The 20,341-nt window shown below is 46.5% G+C and overlaps 1 protein-coding gene across 7 annotated transcripts in view; it reads right to left on the bottom strand.

Moving 5' to 3' along the window:
- CACNA1B (calcium voltage-gated channel subunit alpha1 B) overlaps nt 1-20,341 on the bottom strand; it is a 189,844-nt gene that overhangs the window by 75,662 nt on the left and 93,841 nt on the right. For 5 of the 7 annotated variants that reach the window (XM_047830852.1, XM_047830851.1, XM_047830850.1 and 2 more), the window contains 2 exons: nt 13,799-14,569; nt 12,662-12,879 (listed from right to left, as the gene is read on the bottom strand). In XM_047830852.1, coding sequence (XP_047686808.1) covers nt 12,662-12,879; nt 13,799-14,569 — 989 coding nt within the window. The remainder of the gene's footprint in view (nt 1-12,661; nt 12,880-13,798; nt 14,570-20,341) is intronic. The other 2 variants (XM_047830855.1, XM_047830849.1) reach the window with 1 other exon arrangement.

The following is a 20,341-nucleotide window of genomic DNA, read 5'->3' as shown; positions in this document are numbered from 1 at the left end:
AAATGAAAAAATAGAAAATCTCAGCAAAGAAATAGAAAGTTGTAGCAAAGAAATAGAAGATATATAAAGAATTAAATATAAATTTAGAACTGAAAAATACAATAACTGAAATTAAAAACTCAATAGATGGGCTCAACAGCAGAATGGAAGGCACAGAGGAAAGAATCAGTGAATGGGAAGACAGAACAATAGAAATTACCCATTCTGAACAACAGAGAGAAAATAGACTGAAAAAAGTGAACAGAGCTTCAGGGACCTCTGGGACTAGGACAAAAGATCTACCATTCATGTCAACAGAGTCCTGGAAAGAAAAGAGAAAGAGGGCAGGGCTGAAGTATTCAAAGACAGAATGGATGAAAAAATTTCCAAATTTGGCAAAAAGACACAAACCTACAAATTCAAGAAGCTGAGCAAATCCCAAACATAATAAACCTAAATAAACCCACGCCAAAATACATCAAAATCAAACTTCTGAAATATAAAGACAAAGAAAAAAATCTTGAAAGCAGCGAGAGAGAAACAACAGCTTACCTATAGGAAGAAAACAATTCGAATGACAGTGGATTTCTCATCAGAAACCATGGAGGTCAGAAGGAAGAGGCACACGTTTTTTCAAGTGCTGAAAAAAAAAGAACTGTCAACCCAAAATTTACACCCAGTGAAAACATCCTTCAGGAATGAAGGGAATATCCAGATACTCTCAGATGAAGGAAAACTTAGAGAACTTGTCACCTGCAGACCTACCCTAAAAGAAACACTAAGGAAAGCCCCTCTAAGCAGAAAGTAAATTATGAAAGAAGAAATATTGGAATTATAAGGAAAGAAGAAAGAACAGTAGAAGAAATAAAAATATGGTTAAACACAACACACTTTCCTCCTTCTCCTCCTGTGTTTTCTACATTATGTTTGACAGTTGAAGCAAAAATTACAACATACACTGATGTGGTTCTAAACATATGCAGAGGAAATAATTAGGACATTTATACACAGGAAGGAAAAAGAGAAGTATATTTCACTTAAACTGGTAAAATGACAACCCCAGTAGACTAGAATAATTTATTTATATAATGTAACACCTACAGCAACCATTAAAAGAAAACAATGCAAAGACTTACACTCAACAATACTACAGAGAAATCAAAATGGAATTCTAAAATACATACAAGTAACCCACAGGAAGGAAAAAAAACAAAGAAAGAAACCAGAGAAATATAAAACAAAAAGAACAAACAATAAATAAAACAGCAGACTTATTATAACATATACAATTACATTAAATGTAAATGGTCTGAATATGTCAAATAAAAAACAGAACTGACAAATATGCCAAATTAAAAACATGACCCATCAATATGCTATCTATAAGAAACTAACTTAAAATATAACCATATAGCTAGTTTGAAAGTAAAAAGGTGAAAAAGATACATCATGCAAATATTAATCAAAATAAAGTAGGAGACAGTATATTCATATCAGATAAAGTAGACATCAGAGCAAAGAAAATTATCAGGTACAGAGAGACACATTACACAATGATAAAAGAGTCAATCTTTCAAGAAGACATCAATTCTAAATGTGTATGCACTCAATAACAGTGCTGCAAAATATGTGAAGCAAAAACTGATAGAAATGACAGAAGACACAGACAAATCCACGTTTATAGTTGGAGACTTGAACGCCCCTTTCCCAGCAACTGACAGATCTAGACAGAAAATCAGCATGCACACAGAACTCCACACCATATACTCTTTTCAAGCACCCACAAAACATATACCAAGATATGCCATATCCTCAGCCATAAAACAAGCCTTAATAAATTCAAAATAATTAAAATCATACACAGTATGTTCACTGACCACAAAATCCTCAAGCTAGAAGTCAATAAGAGAGAGACAATAGGAAAATCTCGAAACCCTTGGAAACTAAACCACACATTTCTAAACAAACCATGAATCAAAGATGAAGTCCCAAGGGAAATTTTTTAATGGAATTGAATGAAAATGAAAATATATCAAAACCTGTGGGATACAGATAAAGCAAGTACTAAAAAGAAAATTTAGGGGTGCCTGGGTGGCTCAGTCAGTTAAGTGTCCAACTCTTGATATCTGCTCAGGTCATGATCTCAAGGTGCATGAGATCAAGCCCCACATCAAGTTCTGCACTGACAGCGTGGAACCTGTTTGGGATTCTTTCTCTCCCTCTCTCCCTGTCCTTCCCCTTACTCATGCTCTCTCTCTCCCTCTCAAAGTAAATAAACATTTTTTAAAAATAAAAAAAAATTTATAGCTCACTAAATGTTTACATTAAAAAAGAGGAAAGGCCTCAAATCAATAACTTAAGCTCCCATCTCAAGAACTAAAAAAGGACAAAATAAACCCAAAGAAACAGAAAGAAGAAAATAATAAAGCAGAAATAAAATGCAATTGTAAACAGAAAAACAGAGAAAATCTAGGAAATAAGAATCTAAATCCTTGAAAAGATCAGGGAGATTAACCAACTTTAGTAAGACTCACAGGAAAAAAAAAAAAAAAGAGAAGACACAAATCACCAATATCAGGAATAAGACTGGGGTTGTCACCACAGATCACAAAGACATCAAGAGGATAATAAAGAAATACTACAAACAACTATACATACATAAATTTGACAAATTAAATGAAATAACCAATTCCTTCAAAAGCACATACTACAACTCACCCAATATGACATAGATAACATACCCTTATCACTATTGAGAATATTTTTTTTAATTCCAAAAAAGACATGCTTTATTTGCAAGTTCTACCAAATGTTAAAGAACAATTAACACCAATTCTACACAATCACCTCCAAAAAAAACCAGAAGAAGGAACACTTTCCAATTCATATTATGAATTCAGTACTATTGTGAAACCAAAATCAGACAAAGACAGTATGCACACATGCATGCATACCACACACACACACACACACACACACACACACACACACAAGAACAACAAAGCACCAATATCCCTCATGAATACAGAGTCAAAACTCCTTAACAAAACATTAAGAAACAGAATTCAGCAATATATAAAAATAATTATACACCATCACCAGTAGAGTTTATCCTAGGGATGCAAGGTTGACTTAATATTTGAAAACCAACCAATGTAAACTACCATATTACAGAAGAAAAATCACATGACCCCGTCAATTGATGCTGAAAATCATTTGACAAAATGTAGCACTAACTGAATATAAAAAAACTCTCAGAAAAAAAAGGAATAGAGGGGAATTTTCTCAACTTGATAAAGAACATATATCAACACACCCTCCCAAAAAAATCCTACAGCTAATGTCACACTCCATGTTGAAAGACTGACTGTTCCCTCCTCCCACAAGATAGGAACAAGAGAAGGACGTCAGTTCCACCACTGCTGTTCAACACACTTGTGGAAGTTGACAGTAAAATGAGGGAAGAAGAAGAAATAAAAGGCACACGTGTCATAAAACTGTTCATTATCAGACGACTCGATTACGCAGACAATCCCAAGGTATCTACAAACTAAATACAAACCAAAATTACACAATTTCTTTAAAATCTGATGAAAATGAAGACACCAAATGTCAGAATCTATAAGGTACAATTAAATTAGTAATCAGAGGAAAACTCATAGCCTTAAATAATCATATAACAAAAATTAAAGAATAAAATAAGTAAACTATGTCTCTAACTCAGGAAGCTAGAAAAATAACAACATAGTAAAACAAAAAGGCAAGAAGGAAATAATGAAGATAAAATTGAAAAGTAACATTTAAAAAACACTTAAAAAACAAAATCACAGAACTAATAAAATGCTGGTTCTTTTTATGAAAACCTACAAAACATATAAATCACTAATACAATCAAGAAAAAAAGAGGGAAACAAAGTACACAAGATAATGATACTAATAACGGCAGACACATGACTTTGAATTTGTCAAAACCCATAGAATGTACAACACAAAGAGGGTACCCTAATGTAAACTATGGACTTTAGTTAATAATAATATTTCAATATTGGTTAATCAATTGTAATAAAATGTTAATAATAGGGGAAAACTGTGTTTGGGGAGATTATATAAGAACTCTGTATTTTCTGCTAATTTGTCTACAAATCTAAGACTATTCTAAAAAATAAACCATTAAATAAATAAATAAAATACACAGGATAAAAAATGACAACGGGGGAAACAGAGGAAGTGCTTTTAAAACACTTAAGCCACTTCTTTGCATAACTGTATATATATAAATTGGAAAGTCTAGATCAAAAGATCAGTTCTAAGGAAATTGTAATTTACCAAAGAGATCTCAGGAGATAAGAAGTTTAAACAGACAATATCCATACAGAAATAGAGAAATTATTAAAGAATTACCCTTCCAAAAGAAACCTGAGCCAGATGATTTCACAAGTGAATTCTACGAAATCTTTACAGACCAAGCAATCCTATGCTACTTAAACTATACCAGAAAAGGAAAAGAAGAAAACTTTCTTTTTATGAATCAGTAAGGGTTATGTCCTACAGACCGCCTTGGGTAAATTTTCCCCATAGAGTTCCCCTTAGTTTTATAATACCCTCACTTCAGGAAAACATATGTATCTCTCATTACAATGTTGTTGCGGTTTTTTTTTTTTTTTTTTTGGCTGATGTTTATGTAGGAAAAATGTATACTTCCCCCAAACTCAACAGAACATTTTTTAAAAGTTTATTTATTTATTTTGCGAGAGAGACAGCATGAGTGGGGGGAGGGACAGAAAGAGAGGGAGAGAGAGAATCTCAAGCAGGCTCCACTCTCAGCACAGGACTCCACACAGGGCTTAATTTCATGACCATGAGATCACGATTGGAGCCAATATCAAGAGTGAGACACTTGACTGAAACACCCAGGTGCCTCTCAATACAACATTTTTAACAACAACAACAACAACAACAACAACAACAAATGTAGGGAAAAACTCTCAGGCAAGATTCCAAATTCAGTTGGTTGACTATTAGAATCATGTGTGGATGTTTTTGAAAAATGCAATAAGCTTCAGTAAAGGACGTGTCCAAAGCAATTGCTTGTTAACAGCTATTTTAACTGTGGTGATCAGGGAAGGAAAGCATTTTATGTCCTGATATGATAGTTGATACTTCTCAGTGTTTAACTATGCTTTTGTTATATTTTTAAAAATTGACTGAGGATTTTGAGTACAACCAACTGTAATACATTAAAATTTTTATAGTACATTATAATTTTCCCATTTAAAATAATAGGAAATATAGGGGCGCCTGGATGGCTCAGTTGGTTGAGTGTCCAACTTCGGCTCAGGTCATGATCTCACAGCTTGTGAGTTCAAGCCCCGCGTCGGGCCCTGTGCTGACAGCTTGGAGCCTGGAGCCTGCTTTGCTTTCTGTGTCTCCCTCTCTCTCTATCCCTAACCCACTCACGTTCTGTCTCTGTCTCTCTCAAAAATAAATAAACATTAAAAAAATGTTTTTTTAATAAATAAAATAAAGTAATAGGAAATTTGAAACATCATAACATTTGACTTTCAGTGATGGATACATTAAGCATATTGTAACTATATAGTATTCATATCTAAACCTTACAATACTTAAAGATAAGATAGGAAAACTATAGAACACATCTCACTCTAAAATATGCAATATAGTGATTTGTAAGAAATATATATTTGGTCTAAAATCTATTTCACAGATACATTTGGCCTTCCTCCAGTTTCTGAGAAACATTTCAGAGCCATAAAGGTGACATGGGTGTCCTGTTACTAATGAGGGTGACTTTGGGATTCCATCCAAGGGCTGGGACTTGTTGCCAGGAGGACTAACCACATGATTAAAGGGTTGGAACTTTCAGCCCCAACCCTGACTTCCAGGGAGGAAGTAGGGGATGGAGGTTGGACCAGCCAATGGTCAATGACTTAGGACTGCAACAAAGCCTGCATAAAACCCAAAGACTGGGTTTAGAGAGCCTCTGGATTGGTGAACAGGTAGGGATTGGGAAGAGTGGAGTGCCAATAAAGGGCATGGAAGCTCCACACCTTTTTCTCCAGACCTCACCATACATATTTCTTCATCTAGCTGTTGATTCTTATCCTGTTTCATATCCTTTAACAAGCTGGTAAACCTAAGTGTTTCTCTGAGTTCTGTGAGCAAATTTAAAGAACTTAAGGAAAAGGTCACTGAAACCTCCAATCGCAGTTGGCAGGTCAGAAGCACAGGCGACGGCCTGAGGCTTCTGACTGGTGTCTGAAATGAGGGCTTGTAGATCTCAGTCTTGCAGGCTGAGCCCTTAACCTGTGGAATCTGATGGTATCTACTGGTAGGTAGTATCAGAATTGAGACAAACTCTTGGACACCCTCCTGATGTCTGAGAATTGCTTGGTACCTGGGGACCCTCTTCATGCTGGACTTGGGTCTGGGAACCCTAAAAGAACTGGTGTCAGTAAAAAGTATCAATCCAAAAATCCTACATAAAATATTAACAGAATGTAACATCACATTTAAAAATATGTTAACTGGGGTACCTGGTTGGCTCAGTCAGTAAAGCATGTAACTCTTGATCTTGGGGTTGTGAGTTCAAGCCCCACATTGGGTGTAGAGATTACTTAAAAAATAAAAATCTTTTTTAAAAATGTTAACTAAGCGGGGTTTATTGTAAGATCACAAAGACAGTTCAATGGTAAAAAGTTCATTACTATAAATCTCCGTATTTAAGAGGGAAAATGTATGATGTCTAGCATGCTAAAAAGGCATTCAACAAAATTCAACATCTATTCCAGACAAATACTTACTGAAATAGGAATTTATGAGTACTGTACCTTGATTTTACACACACACACACACACACACACACACACACACACACACACCTCAAACCCAAATACAGGCAGAAACAAGGTAAGGGTACCCACTAAGTCCCCTGTTACCTGACAGTGTATTTAGCCAACGCAAAACAAACAATGAGAGGTCTAAGATTGGAAAGGAATAGTTAAAGCTGTATTTGTAGAAGTTTCGACAATATACTTAGAAAGAAACCAGAGTCAGTGCTAAAAGTAATACGCAATTTGAGGGTCCAGAAAAGTAGGAAGATACAAAACTGACATTTAAAAAGCAGTAGCCCAGATTTCCACACCCAGCAGAGGCCAAGACAGAACCCGAACTAACCCTTGCACCATTAACAATCATAAATACTAGACATTAAGAGAATGAAAAGACAAGCCACAAACTGGGGGAAAATATTTGCAACCCAATTAAAAAGTGGGCAACAATGTCTGTCCTCACATCACAATGGAATTAAACTAGAAGCCATAACAGAAGGATAACTGGAAGTCCCCCAAAGACATAGAAATTAAACAATACACTTCTAACTAATACATGGGTCAAAGAAGAAATCTCAAAAGACATTTACAAATATTTTTAACTAGGGGCACATGGTTGGCTCAGTCAGTTAAGCATTGGACTTCAGCTCAGGTCATGATCTCGCAGTTCGTGAGTTCGAGCCCCACATGGGGCTGTCTGCTGTCAGCACGGAGCCTGCTTTGGATCCTCTGTTTCCCTCTCTTCTGCCCCTTCCCCTCAAAAATAAATAAACATCAAATATAAACATATATATATATTTTTAACTAAATGAAAATGAAAACACAACTTACCAGTTTGTTGAATGCAGCAGCAATGCTTACAAGGAAATTTATAACACTGAATGCATATATTAGCAAAGGAAGATTTAAAGTCAATAATCTAAGCTTCCACCTTAGGAAACAAAAAGAAAAAGCATGCTAAAAGTAAGCAGAAGAAAAGAAATAATAAGAATTAGAGCAGAAATCAATGAAACTAAAAAGAGAAAATTAATAAAGAATATCAACAAAACCAATGCCACTGTTTCTTTGAAAAGATCATTAAAATTGATAAGGCTCTATTTAGACTAGGAAAAAAGAGGGAAAACACAAATTACTAATATAAGAAATGAAAGAAGGGACATCACGACTGCTCATGGACATGAAAAGGATGATAAAAGAATACTATGAACAACTCTTATGCCCACAAATTTGATAACCTGCATGTAATGGACCAGTTCCTTGGAAGGACAAATCTCCCTGAAACTCACACGAGAAGAAATACACAATCTAAACAGGCTTCTGGGGCTCCTGGGTGGCTCAGTCGGGTAAGTGTCTGACTTTGGCTCAGTTCATGGCTCCTGAGTTCGAGCCCCACATTGGGCTCTGTGCTGACAGCTCAGAGCCTGGAGCCTGCTTCAGCTTCTTTGTCTCCCTCTCTCTCTGGCCCTCCCCGTCTTGCACTCTGTCTCTCTGTCTCTCTCTCTCAAAAAAAATTTTTTTAAATAAATAAATGAAAATAAAAATAAATAGGCTTCTATTAAAGAGATTGATTCATAAATTAACTACCTTCCAAAACACAGAAAGCACCAGGCCCAGATGGGTTCACTGATGAATTCTATCAAACAATTAAGGAAGAAATTAGACCAATCATCAACAATCTCTCTCAAAGGATAGAAGCAAAGGGAGTACTTCCTAACTCATTTTATGAGGTCAGCATTCCCCTAGTAACAAAACCAGACAAGGCATTACAAGAAAACTGGTTAGACCAATATTCTCTCATGAACATAGATGCAAAAATCCTCAACAAAATATTAGCAAGTCAAATCCCCCCAAAAGTATAAAAATAATCATATACCATAACCAAATGGGAGAGCTGTGTCAGGTATTCAAGGCTGGTCCAACACTTGAAAATCATTGAATGTAATTCATCCCATCAACAGATTAAAAAGGAAAAGTCACTTGATCATATCAATAGATGCAGAAAAAGCATCTGACAAAATCCAACACCTACTCATTATAAAATCTCCCAGTGAACTAGGAATAGAGGGGAATTTCCTCAACTTGATAAATACTCTCCACAAAAAACCTACAGCTCACCTCATACTTAATGATGAGAGACTTGAAGTTTTCCCACTGAGATGAGGTACAAGGCAATGATGTCACCTCTCACCACTCCTTTTCAACATTGTGCTGGAAGTCCTACTAATGCACTAAGGCAAGGCAAGGAAACAAAACGTATATAGATTGGGAAGGAAGACATGAAACTGTCTTTGTTCACAGATGACATGATAATATATATGGAAAACCAAAAGAATCAACAACAACAACAACAACAACAACAACAACAAACTTCTGGAACTTAAAGTGATTTAAAGTTGCAGGATACAAGGTTAATACACAAAGGTCAATTGCTTTCCTATTTACCAACAATGAATGAGCAGGATTTGAAATTTAAAGCACTATATCATTAATAGAACTACCCTACGACCCAGCAATTGCACTAGTAGGGGTATTTCCAAAGGACACAAAATGCTGATTTGAAGGGGCACATGCACCCCAATATTTCTAGCAGCATTATCAACAATAGCCAAATTATGAAAAGTGCCCAAATGTCCATCAACTGATGGATTAAAAAGATGTGGTATACATATACAATGGAATACTACTCAGTGATGAAAAAGAATGAAATCTTGCCATTTGCAACAACATGGATGGAACTGGAGAGTCTTATGCTAAGCAAAATAAGTCAGTCAGAGAAAGACAGATATCACATTTCACTCATATGTGGAATTTGAGAAACTTAGATGCACATAGGGAAAGGGAAGCAAAAATAAGAAACAGAGAAGGAGACAAATCGTAAGACACTCTTAAATGCAGAGAACAAACTGAGGGCTGATGGGGGTTGGGAGGTTGGCAGGTGGAGTAAATGGCTGATGGACATTTAAGGAGGACACTCATCAGGATGATCACTGGGTGTCATTTATAAGTGATGAATCACTGGGTTCTATCTACTCCAGAAGCCAAGACTACACTGCCTGTTAACTAACTTGAGAATAATTAATTCATATTAGCTCCCCCCAAAATGAAATTCTTAAGTATAAATCTAACAAAGTATCTACAATATCTATACGTAGAAAACTGAAACGCTGATGAATAAAACCAAAGAACTACATAAGGATAGAAATGTTCCATGTTCATGGATAGGAAGATTCAATATTGTCAAGGTGTCAGTTCTTAACAACCTGACCTATAGATTCAATGCAATCCCAAGCAAAATCTCATCAGGTTATCTTATGGATATCAACAAACTGATTCCAAAGTTTACATGGAGAAGCAAGAGACCCACGATAGCCAACACTTCAATACAGAAGGAGAAGAACAAAGTTAGAGGTCTGACACTACCCAACTTCAAGACTCACCATAATATTACAGTGATCAAGACAGTGCTGTATTGGTAAAAAATAGACAAACAGGGCAAAAGAACAGAATACAGAGCTCAGAAATAGACCCCAGAAATAGAATCAACTGATCTTTGACAAAGAAGCAAAGGTAATCAGTGGGGCAAAGATCACCTCTTCGAACAAATGGTGCTGGATGTCCACATGCAAAAACGAATATAGATAGACATAATACCTTTCGCACAAGTTAAGTCAAAACGGCTCACGGGCCTAAATGTGAAATGCATAAAACTCGTAGGGGATAACACAGGAGAAAACCTAGACGACTCTGTTTCTGATGATCCTTTTTAGATGCAACGCCAAATATATGATCCATGAGAAAAATAACGTATCAGCTAGAATTAATAAATTCTGCTCTGTGAAAGATAACGTCAAGAGAACAAGATGAGCCACGGATGGGAAAAAATATTTGTAAAAAAACACATCTGATAAAAGAGTGTTATCCGGGATATGCAAAGAACACCTAAAATTTGAAAATAAGAAAACAACCAGATTAAAAAAATGGGCCAAAGATCTTAAGAGACACCTCACTGAAGAGGAAAAGGCAGATAGCAAATAAGTATATGAAAACAATGTTCCACATCACACATCATTAGGAAAACGCAAACTTAAACAATTTGATGCTACGACATACTTACTAGACTGGCCAAAATCTGGAACACTGACAATACCAACTGCTGACAAGGATGTGGAACAATAGGACCCTCGTACATTACTAGTGGAAATGCAAAATGGTATAAGCAGTTCAGCGGTTTCTTACAAAATGAAACATAGTCTTACCATATGATACAGCCATTACTCCCCTTGGTATTTACCCAAAGAAGTTGAAAACCAGTTCACACAAAACCTTGCACACGTTTATAGCAGCTTTATTCATAATGGTCAAAATTTGGAAGCAACCAAGATGTCCTTCAATAGGTGCGTGGATAAATAAACTGCAGTATACCCAGACAATGGAACACTATTCAGTGCTAAAAAGAAATGCGCTATTGAGCCATGAAAAGACATGGCAGGAACCTGAAATGCATATTGGTAAGTGAAAGAAGCCAATCTGAAAAGGCTATACACTGTATGATTCCAACGCGATGACATTCTGGAAAAGGCAAAACTACAGAGACAGTAAAAAAGATCAGGGGTTGCCAGGAGGTGGGGAAGAGGGGCTTGACAAAAGTCAGGTGGGAAGCCTGGGCCGATCCTCAAGTTTATCCAGAGAGACTCAGACCAGGGGGGTTGCTTTCCAGGAGTCTGGTAAGACAGACCCACTATTACCCATGGGAAGGGAAACCAGGGATAGGCCAGGGAAAGCATTCTCCCAAGGAAGCAAAAAGGAGGAGAGCTTAAGCAGCTGGAGCTGGCCATCTCCCATTGCCACACCTAGCACTGTGCACTGGTTCACAGGCCCCAGGTGAGAGCACGTGACAAGAGGTAACAGGCACAGACACGCGTCTGTGTTTGTGGACACATCTGCAAACACAGGCCACACCAGGTGGTGGCAACTGGTCTACTCGAGACCTAAATCTCCATCTGGCCTTGCATGTCAGCTCTGCTTCTGTGGTATCTTCCCCTCCCCGTGGAACGCCTTCTCTGTCCTCGGCGCTCACGAGAGGTCTATGCACCTTCCACACAGTATGAGGGGACGGTATTTGTCCGTCTTGTCCCTACAAGGTGGAGTGGCCTGAAAACAGGAGCAGTATCTTGTCCACCCTGTACCCTCAGTTCCTGCTCTCACGGTCAGGCAGTCAGGCATGGAGTGGCTGCCCAATCAGGCTCACACTCACGTGTGAGTAAGTGAGTGAGTGAGTGGGGGGAAGAAAAAAGGGGCTGAGGCAAAGGCCTATGGGGATCTTAGTGCAGGGATCATAGGGCAAAGTAAGTCGGTAGGAATACCAGCACCCCGACAACTTCCTCCTTCTCACCCAGTAGTTCTCAGCCCCCATCAAGTCTGGGGACATGGTCCTTAGCAGCTTTCACACAACTATGAAGAGCTGGGACCATCCTGAGGTCTGCTCTCCTGATGAGACCGTAAGCCCCACAGTTCCACTCCCCCCCCCCGGCTATCCCCAGCACTCTAACACCATGCCTGGCGCTGAGCTGGTAACTTGCAAATATTTTTGGAAGGGAGGAGAATAGAGTTTAAGTGGCATGTGATAGCAACAGTGCTCCTCTGGGGCACTGGAAACAAAGAGACATCAAGGCACAGATGCTGACCACAAAGGACTTTGTCTCGAGCTGGTGTAGACAGGCTCACACAGGCATGCTCTGTCCCCAAGCGGCTGCCATGGAGAGAGGGGAACAGGGAAGAGCAAACTGCGCCTGCATAAGGTGGGCCCTGCCCCGCTGATACGGGGAGATACTCACTGGGAACAACCGTGGTCTCCCCAGGAGGGCCGGTCAGCATCACCGGGATATGCACAGTGGCACTCAGGTCCGAGGGTTGACTGCCCATCCGTGTGACATTCCGCTGATTGTCTGCATCTTCTGGCTGTTCCTCCACCTTCTGTAGGCAGGTGCTGGGCAGTGCATGTACAGGGCCCACACCCATCATCTCACTGGCCTCCAGGTCACAGCGTGGCTCCCTGCAACCAAGAATGCACATCAGACTCTGATGCAGCCCTAAACTCCTAGTCAGTCTGCAAAATCCAGCTCCTTATGCCCCGATGCAAATCAGATAAATCCCTGACCACTTCCTCTGCTACTCTGACATTTCATATGGTTTTCATCACTTTGTACATTTCTGTGTTTTCAGGTCTGAAAAGTAAAAATGGGGCCGACTCAACCTGTCTGTCCCTGGCACACGACCAGGCATGGCTGGCATCACACTATGTATATAAAAGGGAACTATGTGCAGAATGAAGAAGCCCAGAAGAGGGTGTTTCTCTAAGCTACTCCACCTGCGGCCCCTCCAGACCAAAGGCCCCACACAGAACTCTGCACACAAACACAGACTCTAGACCTGAGCAGGGGCTTCCAGCTGTCGGGCAGGCGCCCAAGAGTGCTGGCCTCAGCCTGGGGCCTCCTGTCACCCCAGCTTTCTCACAGACTCAGAGTCATGGCCTGTCCCTGCCAGGGAGCAGGCGAGCCAGCTGGTGTGGAGAGCTGGGAGGCCCTTTCTGTCATGGCCACCCAGCCTGGCCCTATTCCTTCCTACCATTTAGCCCCCAGTGGCCTCCTCGGGCCTCCCTCAGGCTCTCTCCAATCTTCCCAAGCCAACGTGTCCCAAACCAGTCCCAACGATTTCGTCCTACACCCTCTCTCTCCTGCGAGCCTTAGAATAACGATGGACACGCACCAAGCAAACCTGATCCCCACACGGTTTTAAGGATTTTACACGACGCCCCAACAGGGCAGGGTTGTCCCCACCGCAGAGAGAGAGGCTGAGACGGAAGGCGGGACGGCCAACCTGAACAGGGACAGCCCCGCACCCCTGAACCCTGCGCCACCGGCAGCCCCTCGCCCCTCGACAGGGCCCCGCCTCCGCCACGCGCACTCCCTCACTTGGGCTGATGGTTCCTGAGCTCCTTCTCTTTATCCCTGTCCTCGACCTCGCCCTCCTTCTCCGCGTCCTCGTGCGTGGGCAGCGCCTTGTGCCGGGCCCGGTGCCGCCGCGCCGGCTCCTCGCCGCTGCCGGCCTCCCGGGGGCCGGCCCGGGGGCCGCCGCGGTGGCGCGCTCGCCGCTCTCCCTTGGTCCCGGGCGCGGCGCCCTCCTTGCCCTGGTCGGGTGCGTGCCGGTGGGCGCGGTGGCGCCGGGGCTCCCGCTCGGCCGCCTCCTCCGGGGAGCCGCGCCGGTGGTGGCGCCGGCCGCCCTCGGGGCCCGGGCCGCGGCCGCGCTCGCTCCGGGCCTCCTTGCTGCGGCTGCGGTGCGGCCGCGCCCGCTCCTCCCGGGCCCCGGACTCCCCGCCCTCGGCCTTCGGGGCGTCTGCCCTATCCTGCTCCGCCGCCGCCCCCGGGGCCGCTGCCGGGGCCTTGTCGCGGTGCCGGTGGTGCCTGCGGGGTGGGTCCGTGCCCTCGCCGGCCTCTGCGCCCTCGGGCCGGGCCTTGCCCCCCGGGGGGCCCCGCGGCCCGTCGCGGCCCAGCTCCACCACGAGCGGCCGGTCCAGGTGCGTCTTCATGTCCGGCCGCAGGTGGCGCGTGGTGGCGTAGCGCAGCCGCTCCTCGGGGTCCATCTCGCTGTACAGCGCCTCGCAGCTGGCCCGCAGGTTCTGCAGCCGCAGCTGGCTGGCCCTCTGCTCCCAGACCGAGCGTGCTTTGGCCGAGTTCTGCGGCCTGCTGTGGGGAGACCGGCAGTGAGCGTCCGCCCCGCCCCCGCCACCTCTCTGCCTCGCAGGGGAAGCCACAGATGGTCGCAGCAATGGAGGGATGGCAGAGTGGACGCAGGGAGGAGGAGTGGCAGGAGCCCTCAAGACCCCTGGCAGTCGGTGCAGAGCAGGTGGGGGATACCCAGGGTAACAAGAATTCAGCGCTGGCCTCGCCCCATCGTGAGCCCAAAGACTGACGGGGGGGGGGGGGGGGAGTCCCAGGTGGGGGCTCAAAGCCACCCTTGAGCAGGTGCACAGGGGCCCTTGGCCACGGGATGCAGGGCAGTGGGAATGATAAGAACCAGCATGAGGCGGCAGACAGGCTTCCAGGGCAGGTGGGCTGCTGGCCAGGAAGACCAAAATGGGGAGAGGTGGGGGGCAGCGTCCAAATGGGGCAGGACTGAGGAAGAGGCAGGAGGCAGGGAGCCACCTGCAGCAGCCCTGGGGCACGGGCCTCGCTGAAGCATACAGCAGAGCTGCCCAGGGGCAGCTGGCCCTAACAGGAGCGAAGAGTAAAGCTGTGACTGCTCCCTAAGGTGGTCAGCCCCATCTGGGCAGCTGCCACTGGGCTCAGCGGCCATTTGCTCCCAGGAGCCCAGCACTCAGGTCGAGGCCTGGAGATGCTTCCTCCCATGGTCCTCAATGCCCTCCTTTCTCCTGGCTCCACAGGGAGCCCCCTTCATCCACCGGCACAGAGAGGAGCCCTCCAGCACCAGGAATGGCCTGTGCTCCAGACTCAGCCCCCACTGCACAGGCTACCAAAGGCCTCGACCACCCTCCAGCCTCACCCACATGGTTACATGTGGGGCTCCACAGCCCAGGATACATGGGAAGCCCTTTGCATTCTGGGGTCTTTGCTGAATAAGGGTTCCAATGCAGGCGACTCCAGTCCCACCTGAGCCAAGCAGAAACCTCTGCTGAGGCCAGACTCTCCTCCTTCAGCCTCTGGAGGTTTCTGGACCCACCACGGTGGTGGTGGTGGCGGCAGCGTAAGAACAATGCCGGCTGTGGCACCTGTATTGTTCAAGGGCCACACTGTGCTACCGGCTGCAATGCCCACCTCATCCGACCCCCAAAACCACCTTTAGGAATTAGGTGCTGCTCTTGTCCCCATTTCACAGATGAAGACACTGAGCCTAGAGGCTGTGACTCACAGAGGGCCCCACGGTGAGCCATTGACGGAGCCAGGATCAGATGCATGCAAAGGCAACACAGAAGAAAAGGTATCTAAAGATATGAGGCCTTGGCCAGACCCCAACTATACTGACACCACAGCCTAGAGTGACAGCCTGAGGGGCCCCAGGCCAACCCTGCCACCAGCTCCAGGGCCCTGGGCCACTGAGCACCATGCTGACCTGCAAAGACAGAGGTGGCCGGGTGGGGGAAGCCCAGTCCCTGCAGCTGGCCTGCACAAAGCATATGATGCTTAACCCTGTCCCTTCGAAGTGAGGTCCGGGCTCCAGCGTGGGGAGCCATTTCCAGGGCAGTGCCTCAAAAGTGTGAAGGCAGAAGAGTACACTGTCTGTGCCTCACCCGGGAGACGTGGCAGACAGGCCAGGGCAACACAGGGTGGACAACTGTTAGCCTCTCTGGCCATCTGCTACCCCACAGCTTCAACTGCCACCCCAGGCCCTGATGGGCCTCCTCTGACACACCAAAGCCATGCAGCCCTACTCCTGGGGACGCCTTGCAACACGACCACCCTCTGTTTCTCTGGCTTCAGACTAAAGCCACAGGGGACCTACCCCATCCCAGGCTGGCACCGACACAAAGGACCCAACTCTGAACAATGCTGAACCACGTGAAAGGGATGACAGCCTTGAGGGTCACTCCTCAGACATAAGAGCCCACGAGGGCTGACAGCACAGCAGCAGCAGGGTTAGTGTTAGACACAGCCCAAGACGGTGAGGGGCGGGGAGGTGAGTTCTGTCAGGACAGACAGGCAGTAGAGACAGTGGGAACAACGTTCCGACTCGGAGTGGCCGGGAGCTCCGGTGAGGATGAGCCTGTGATGACATGGCTGTGCCCTCAGGCCCACCCTGGGCTGCAGCTCCTCCTCTGCCAGCAACCAGCTAACCCGCGAGACTGGAGGGTGCCACGGGGCTGGCAGACTCCTCTCCTCTCATAACTTCCCAGGGGAGCAAGACACTGAACACGTGTGTCACGTGGCCCCTCTGGGGCCCTGCTCCTGCTGGGTCTCTCTGCCTCTCTGGGCCCTAGCGCCGCCTGAAACTGTCTGCAACCACCTACCGGTGATGCTGCTGACTTCCTCTCTGGATGTGTCTCTGAGTCCGCGTGCCAGGCCTCTCCTCCCTGTTGGTGTCTGAGTCAGCCTGCACCCACCTGGCTGCTGCCCTGTCCTTGCTCAGTCTGGCCACCACTGGTCTCTCTGCACCTCTCCACCGACTTCACAAGTGGCAAGAACATGAGAGCGAGAGCCAGGCCAACCGTCTGACACACAGGTGACAATGATCCAGGCAAAGCTCTTGTCTAAAAAGGCTCTTTGAGGAGTCACATGGGGGAGCTGCTCCCGTGATGTCTCGACCCCAGCTTGCTGGTATAGCCCTATTCGGCCACACCTGACCCAGGCACTGCAGATGCCTGTAGGACCCAAAAAGAAGCCTCACTGGTATGGCCCTGCTTTGAAGTCTCTGGGCTGAGAGAGCCAGTTACCCACAGCCGCTGGTAACGTGAAGCAGCCCCGACTGTGACACCATCAATACCTATGTGCACATTTTACTCCACCCTGTGAATCACTCATCCAGGATCCAGCTTTCTTACCCTGTGAGACATCAGGCCCCAACAGCCAGCAGCTCCAAGTGCTTGCGGGCAAGCTGAACCTGGCTCTGTGCTGGCTGAGTAGGGGGCAGGTGTCTCAGTGACGGCAAGGGCTCCCACAGCACCAGAACACAAAGCAGGCACCCGGCCACCTACTGACTACACCCAGGCACTCCGGGGACTTCTCACCTGCAGGGGTTGGTCTGACCCTTGGGAGGAAGCCCCTGGGGGCAAGCCTCCCAGGACAACTTACCCCGCCAGACTGGCGTCACCTCCAGGAGGGCCACACTGAGGTTTCTATGGCTCTATCTCAGGCTCTGGCTGATCTAACATGAGACAGCAACTCTGATCTTGCTGGCACAACTTCCTAAGGGTCACAGATACACCCCCTCCCAAGTGAAAAAGGAATGGGGAAGGAGGACCCCGTGAATGTCCTCTGTGAGTCCTAATGAACGCTCTCCGTCACGGGAACCGTAAGGAGACAGCACCCATTGGTGCCCAGCGGTGGTCACCTCAGGAGAAGCGAAGGTGCTGAAGACACCAGAGAGACAGCACATGGACAGACAGCAGACAAGACGACCAGGAGGGAGAGGAGAGGGGCCGAGCTCAGAGAGGCTGATGCCCGTGAACAGGACTCAGGGACGTCGGGAAGCATGCCCACTGTCCCCCGCCAGCTGCAGAAGGCTTTCCCGGAGCTGCCCCTGAAGCAAGTGATTCGAGGTGGAAAAGCAGTTAGGGGTGGAGGGAGGTGTTCGCATGTAGCTGTCACGAAGCCACAGACGGGGATCGTAGCAGAGCGACTCACGGTGAGTTTACGCTGGAGACAGATGAGCTGTGAGATGCAGCACCTCGCGTGTGCTTTACAAAACTGCACATGCAAAAGACAAAACAAACAAAAGTGAGAAAACCAGAGAGGGCTCTAAAGGACAAGAACATGTTTAAGCCACGTCAGGTCAGGGCGCAGGCTGCAGTGTAAATCTGGGCAGGAGGCCAGGGACGCTTCCATCAGAATGGGCACCGGCCGAGACCTCGGGGGAAAAGAGAAGTTGAGAAAGAAAGAGCATCCAGCAGAAAAGTAGCGCTAAAAAAGAACACAGCACACCCACCACGGCTGGAAGAAGAGAAGCCGGGGTCCTGCTGCCCATCCGCTACGGCCCAGCACACTAGGCCCCTAGAAGGGCAGCCGGCTTGGAGAGAGCCAGCACCACTTGTCCGAAGTTCCAAATGGCCCTCCCCTGCCTCTTGGTGTCCCACGCCCACGGGGCTGTGGTGGGATGACCTAGGCATTCGCCTTGCCTTCAAGATGGGAGCAAAGCCAGCCAGCACGGGACACCTGCCCTTTGCTGCTTCACCTGGGCCCTGCTGCCTGACCACCTGGCTCTGTCCCAGCCCACCTGACCCCATCGGCTCCCCAGGCTCTAAACCACATGCCTCCAACTCACCACGACCCTTCCAAGGGGCTAACAGGCTACATGACCAACCCACTTCCTTTGGGTATACCTCCAGCCATTTCCCAGGGACTTTCTGGAAGCTTTTCCAAAACCAACGGAGAGAAACCAAAGATCTCCACAATCATTCCCCTTTAAGGCAGTTCCCCAGGTGGCTTCCCAGCAACTCCTTCTCAAGGCCGAGTCTACACACATTTGTGAGGAGCCCAGAGCAACTCACTCGCCTGCAGGTCCTGGGTGCAAACGTGTGTGTGTGAGTGTGCAAATCAGTGTATGACTGAACGTGAGTGCGTGGATGGTGTGTGAGTATACGAGAGTGTGTGAATGAGTGTGGGGTTATGAGTGAGCATGTGTGCATATGTGAGTGTGAACACGTGTGAGTGACCAACCAGGTGAGTATGAACACGTATGAGCACGAACAGGCATGACAGTGAGCGTCAGGGGGCTGTGACTCCGATGAGGTAAGTGAACTGTGTGAGTGAGTGTGTATACCAGCATTCAGAAGTCCAGGTGAGGAGAAGGATGACAAAGTACAGAGAACCAGGAGGGCCATGTCACCCTTACCGTCCCTTCCCTCCCAGGGGCCTGAAGTGGCTGTCACCTGGGGCTGCAGCCCAACTCCAAGGGACAGGGACGCCCCTCTGAGGAGGCGTGGAACCCTCTCCCCTCAGGCTCTGTGTGAGGCTGCACAAGGCCCAGGAGAGCCTCTCAAACACCAAGGACATGAAGGGCCACCCAGCATCGAGGCGTCACAGAGAACATCTGGACCAGTCCTCCCCCTGCACAGACCACACGGCATGGCTGCAGGGAGTGTCACAGCGAGTGTCACTCGGGCGCTTCACTCTAACCCCACCCCAGCAGTGGGGAAGAAGCAGGCATTGCCTGTCTACCCAACACAACTCACCAGGAGAACAGAAACAGTTGGGAGGGGGGCCAGCCGACAGAGGACAGACAGACACCGGGGCTCTGAGCCACAGCTTCCAGGGCTCAGTGGTCTCCACACAAAGAGGAGAGCAGACATTCACACACCCGGGAGTTCAGACCCCGCCCAGTGTGTGGGATCTTCAGTGATCACGTCAGACCGACCGCCGTGTCCAGCAACAGCAGACCAGGACATGCTGCAGAGGACAGCAACCCAAAGCCACATCCCAGGAGAACCCGCGGGACCTACAGCCCAAGCAGGGGGACACACGTGCCTGGCTGACCAAGGTGACACGGAGCTCAGGACCTGCTGTGAGGCAGAATACCTGTGCAACCCCAGGAACCCCGCCCAGGAGAAAAGAAGCAACCACAGTGGAGATGGGGCCAGCAGCCGGTGTTATACCCTGGCCTGGGGTTACCAGTCTGCAGCCTTGTTCTTACATAGCAGTATCCCCAGATGAGGACAGGGGCAGAGGAAGAGCATCCAGACCTTTCTTGGTGGCCTGACATGCTCTGTGTGGTGGTGCTGAGGGCCCCGGCACCTGCCTCTCTGAGATCTCGGCCCTGATGGGAACGGGTGCCCTGCCACATGCCCC

The sequence above is a fragment of the Prionailurus viverrinus genome, chromosome D4 (assembly GCF_022837055.1).
Source record: "Prionailurus viverrinus isolate Anna chromosome D4, UM_Priviv_1.0, whole genome shotgun sequence".
NCBI lineage: Eukaryota > Metazoa > Chordata > Mammalia > Carnivora > Felidae > Prionailurus > Prionailurus viverrinus.
The sequence above is the reverse complement of the archived record's forward strand: the minus strand, read 5'-3'. Positions and strand labels throughout refer to the sequence as shown.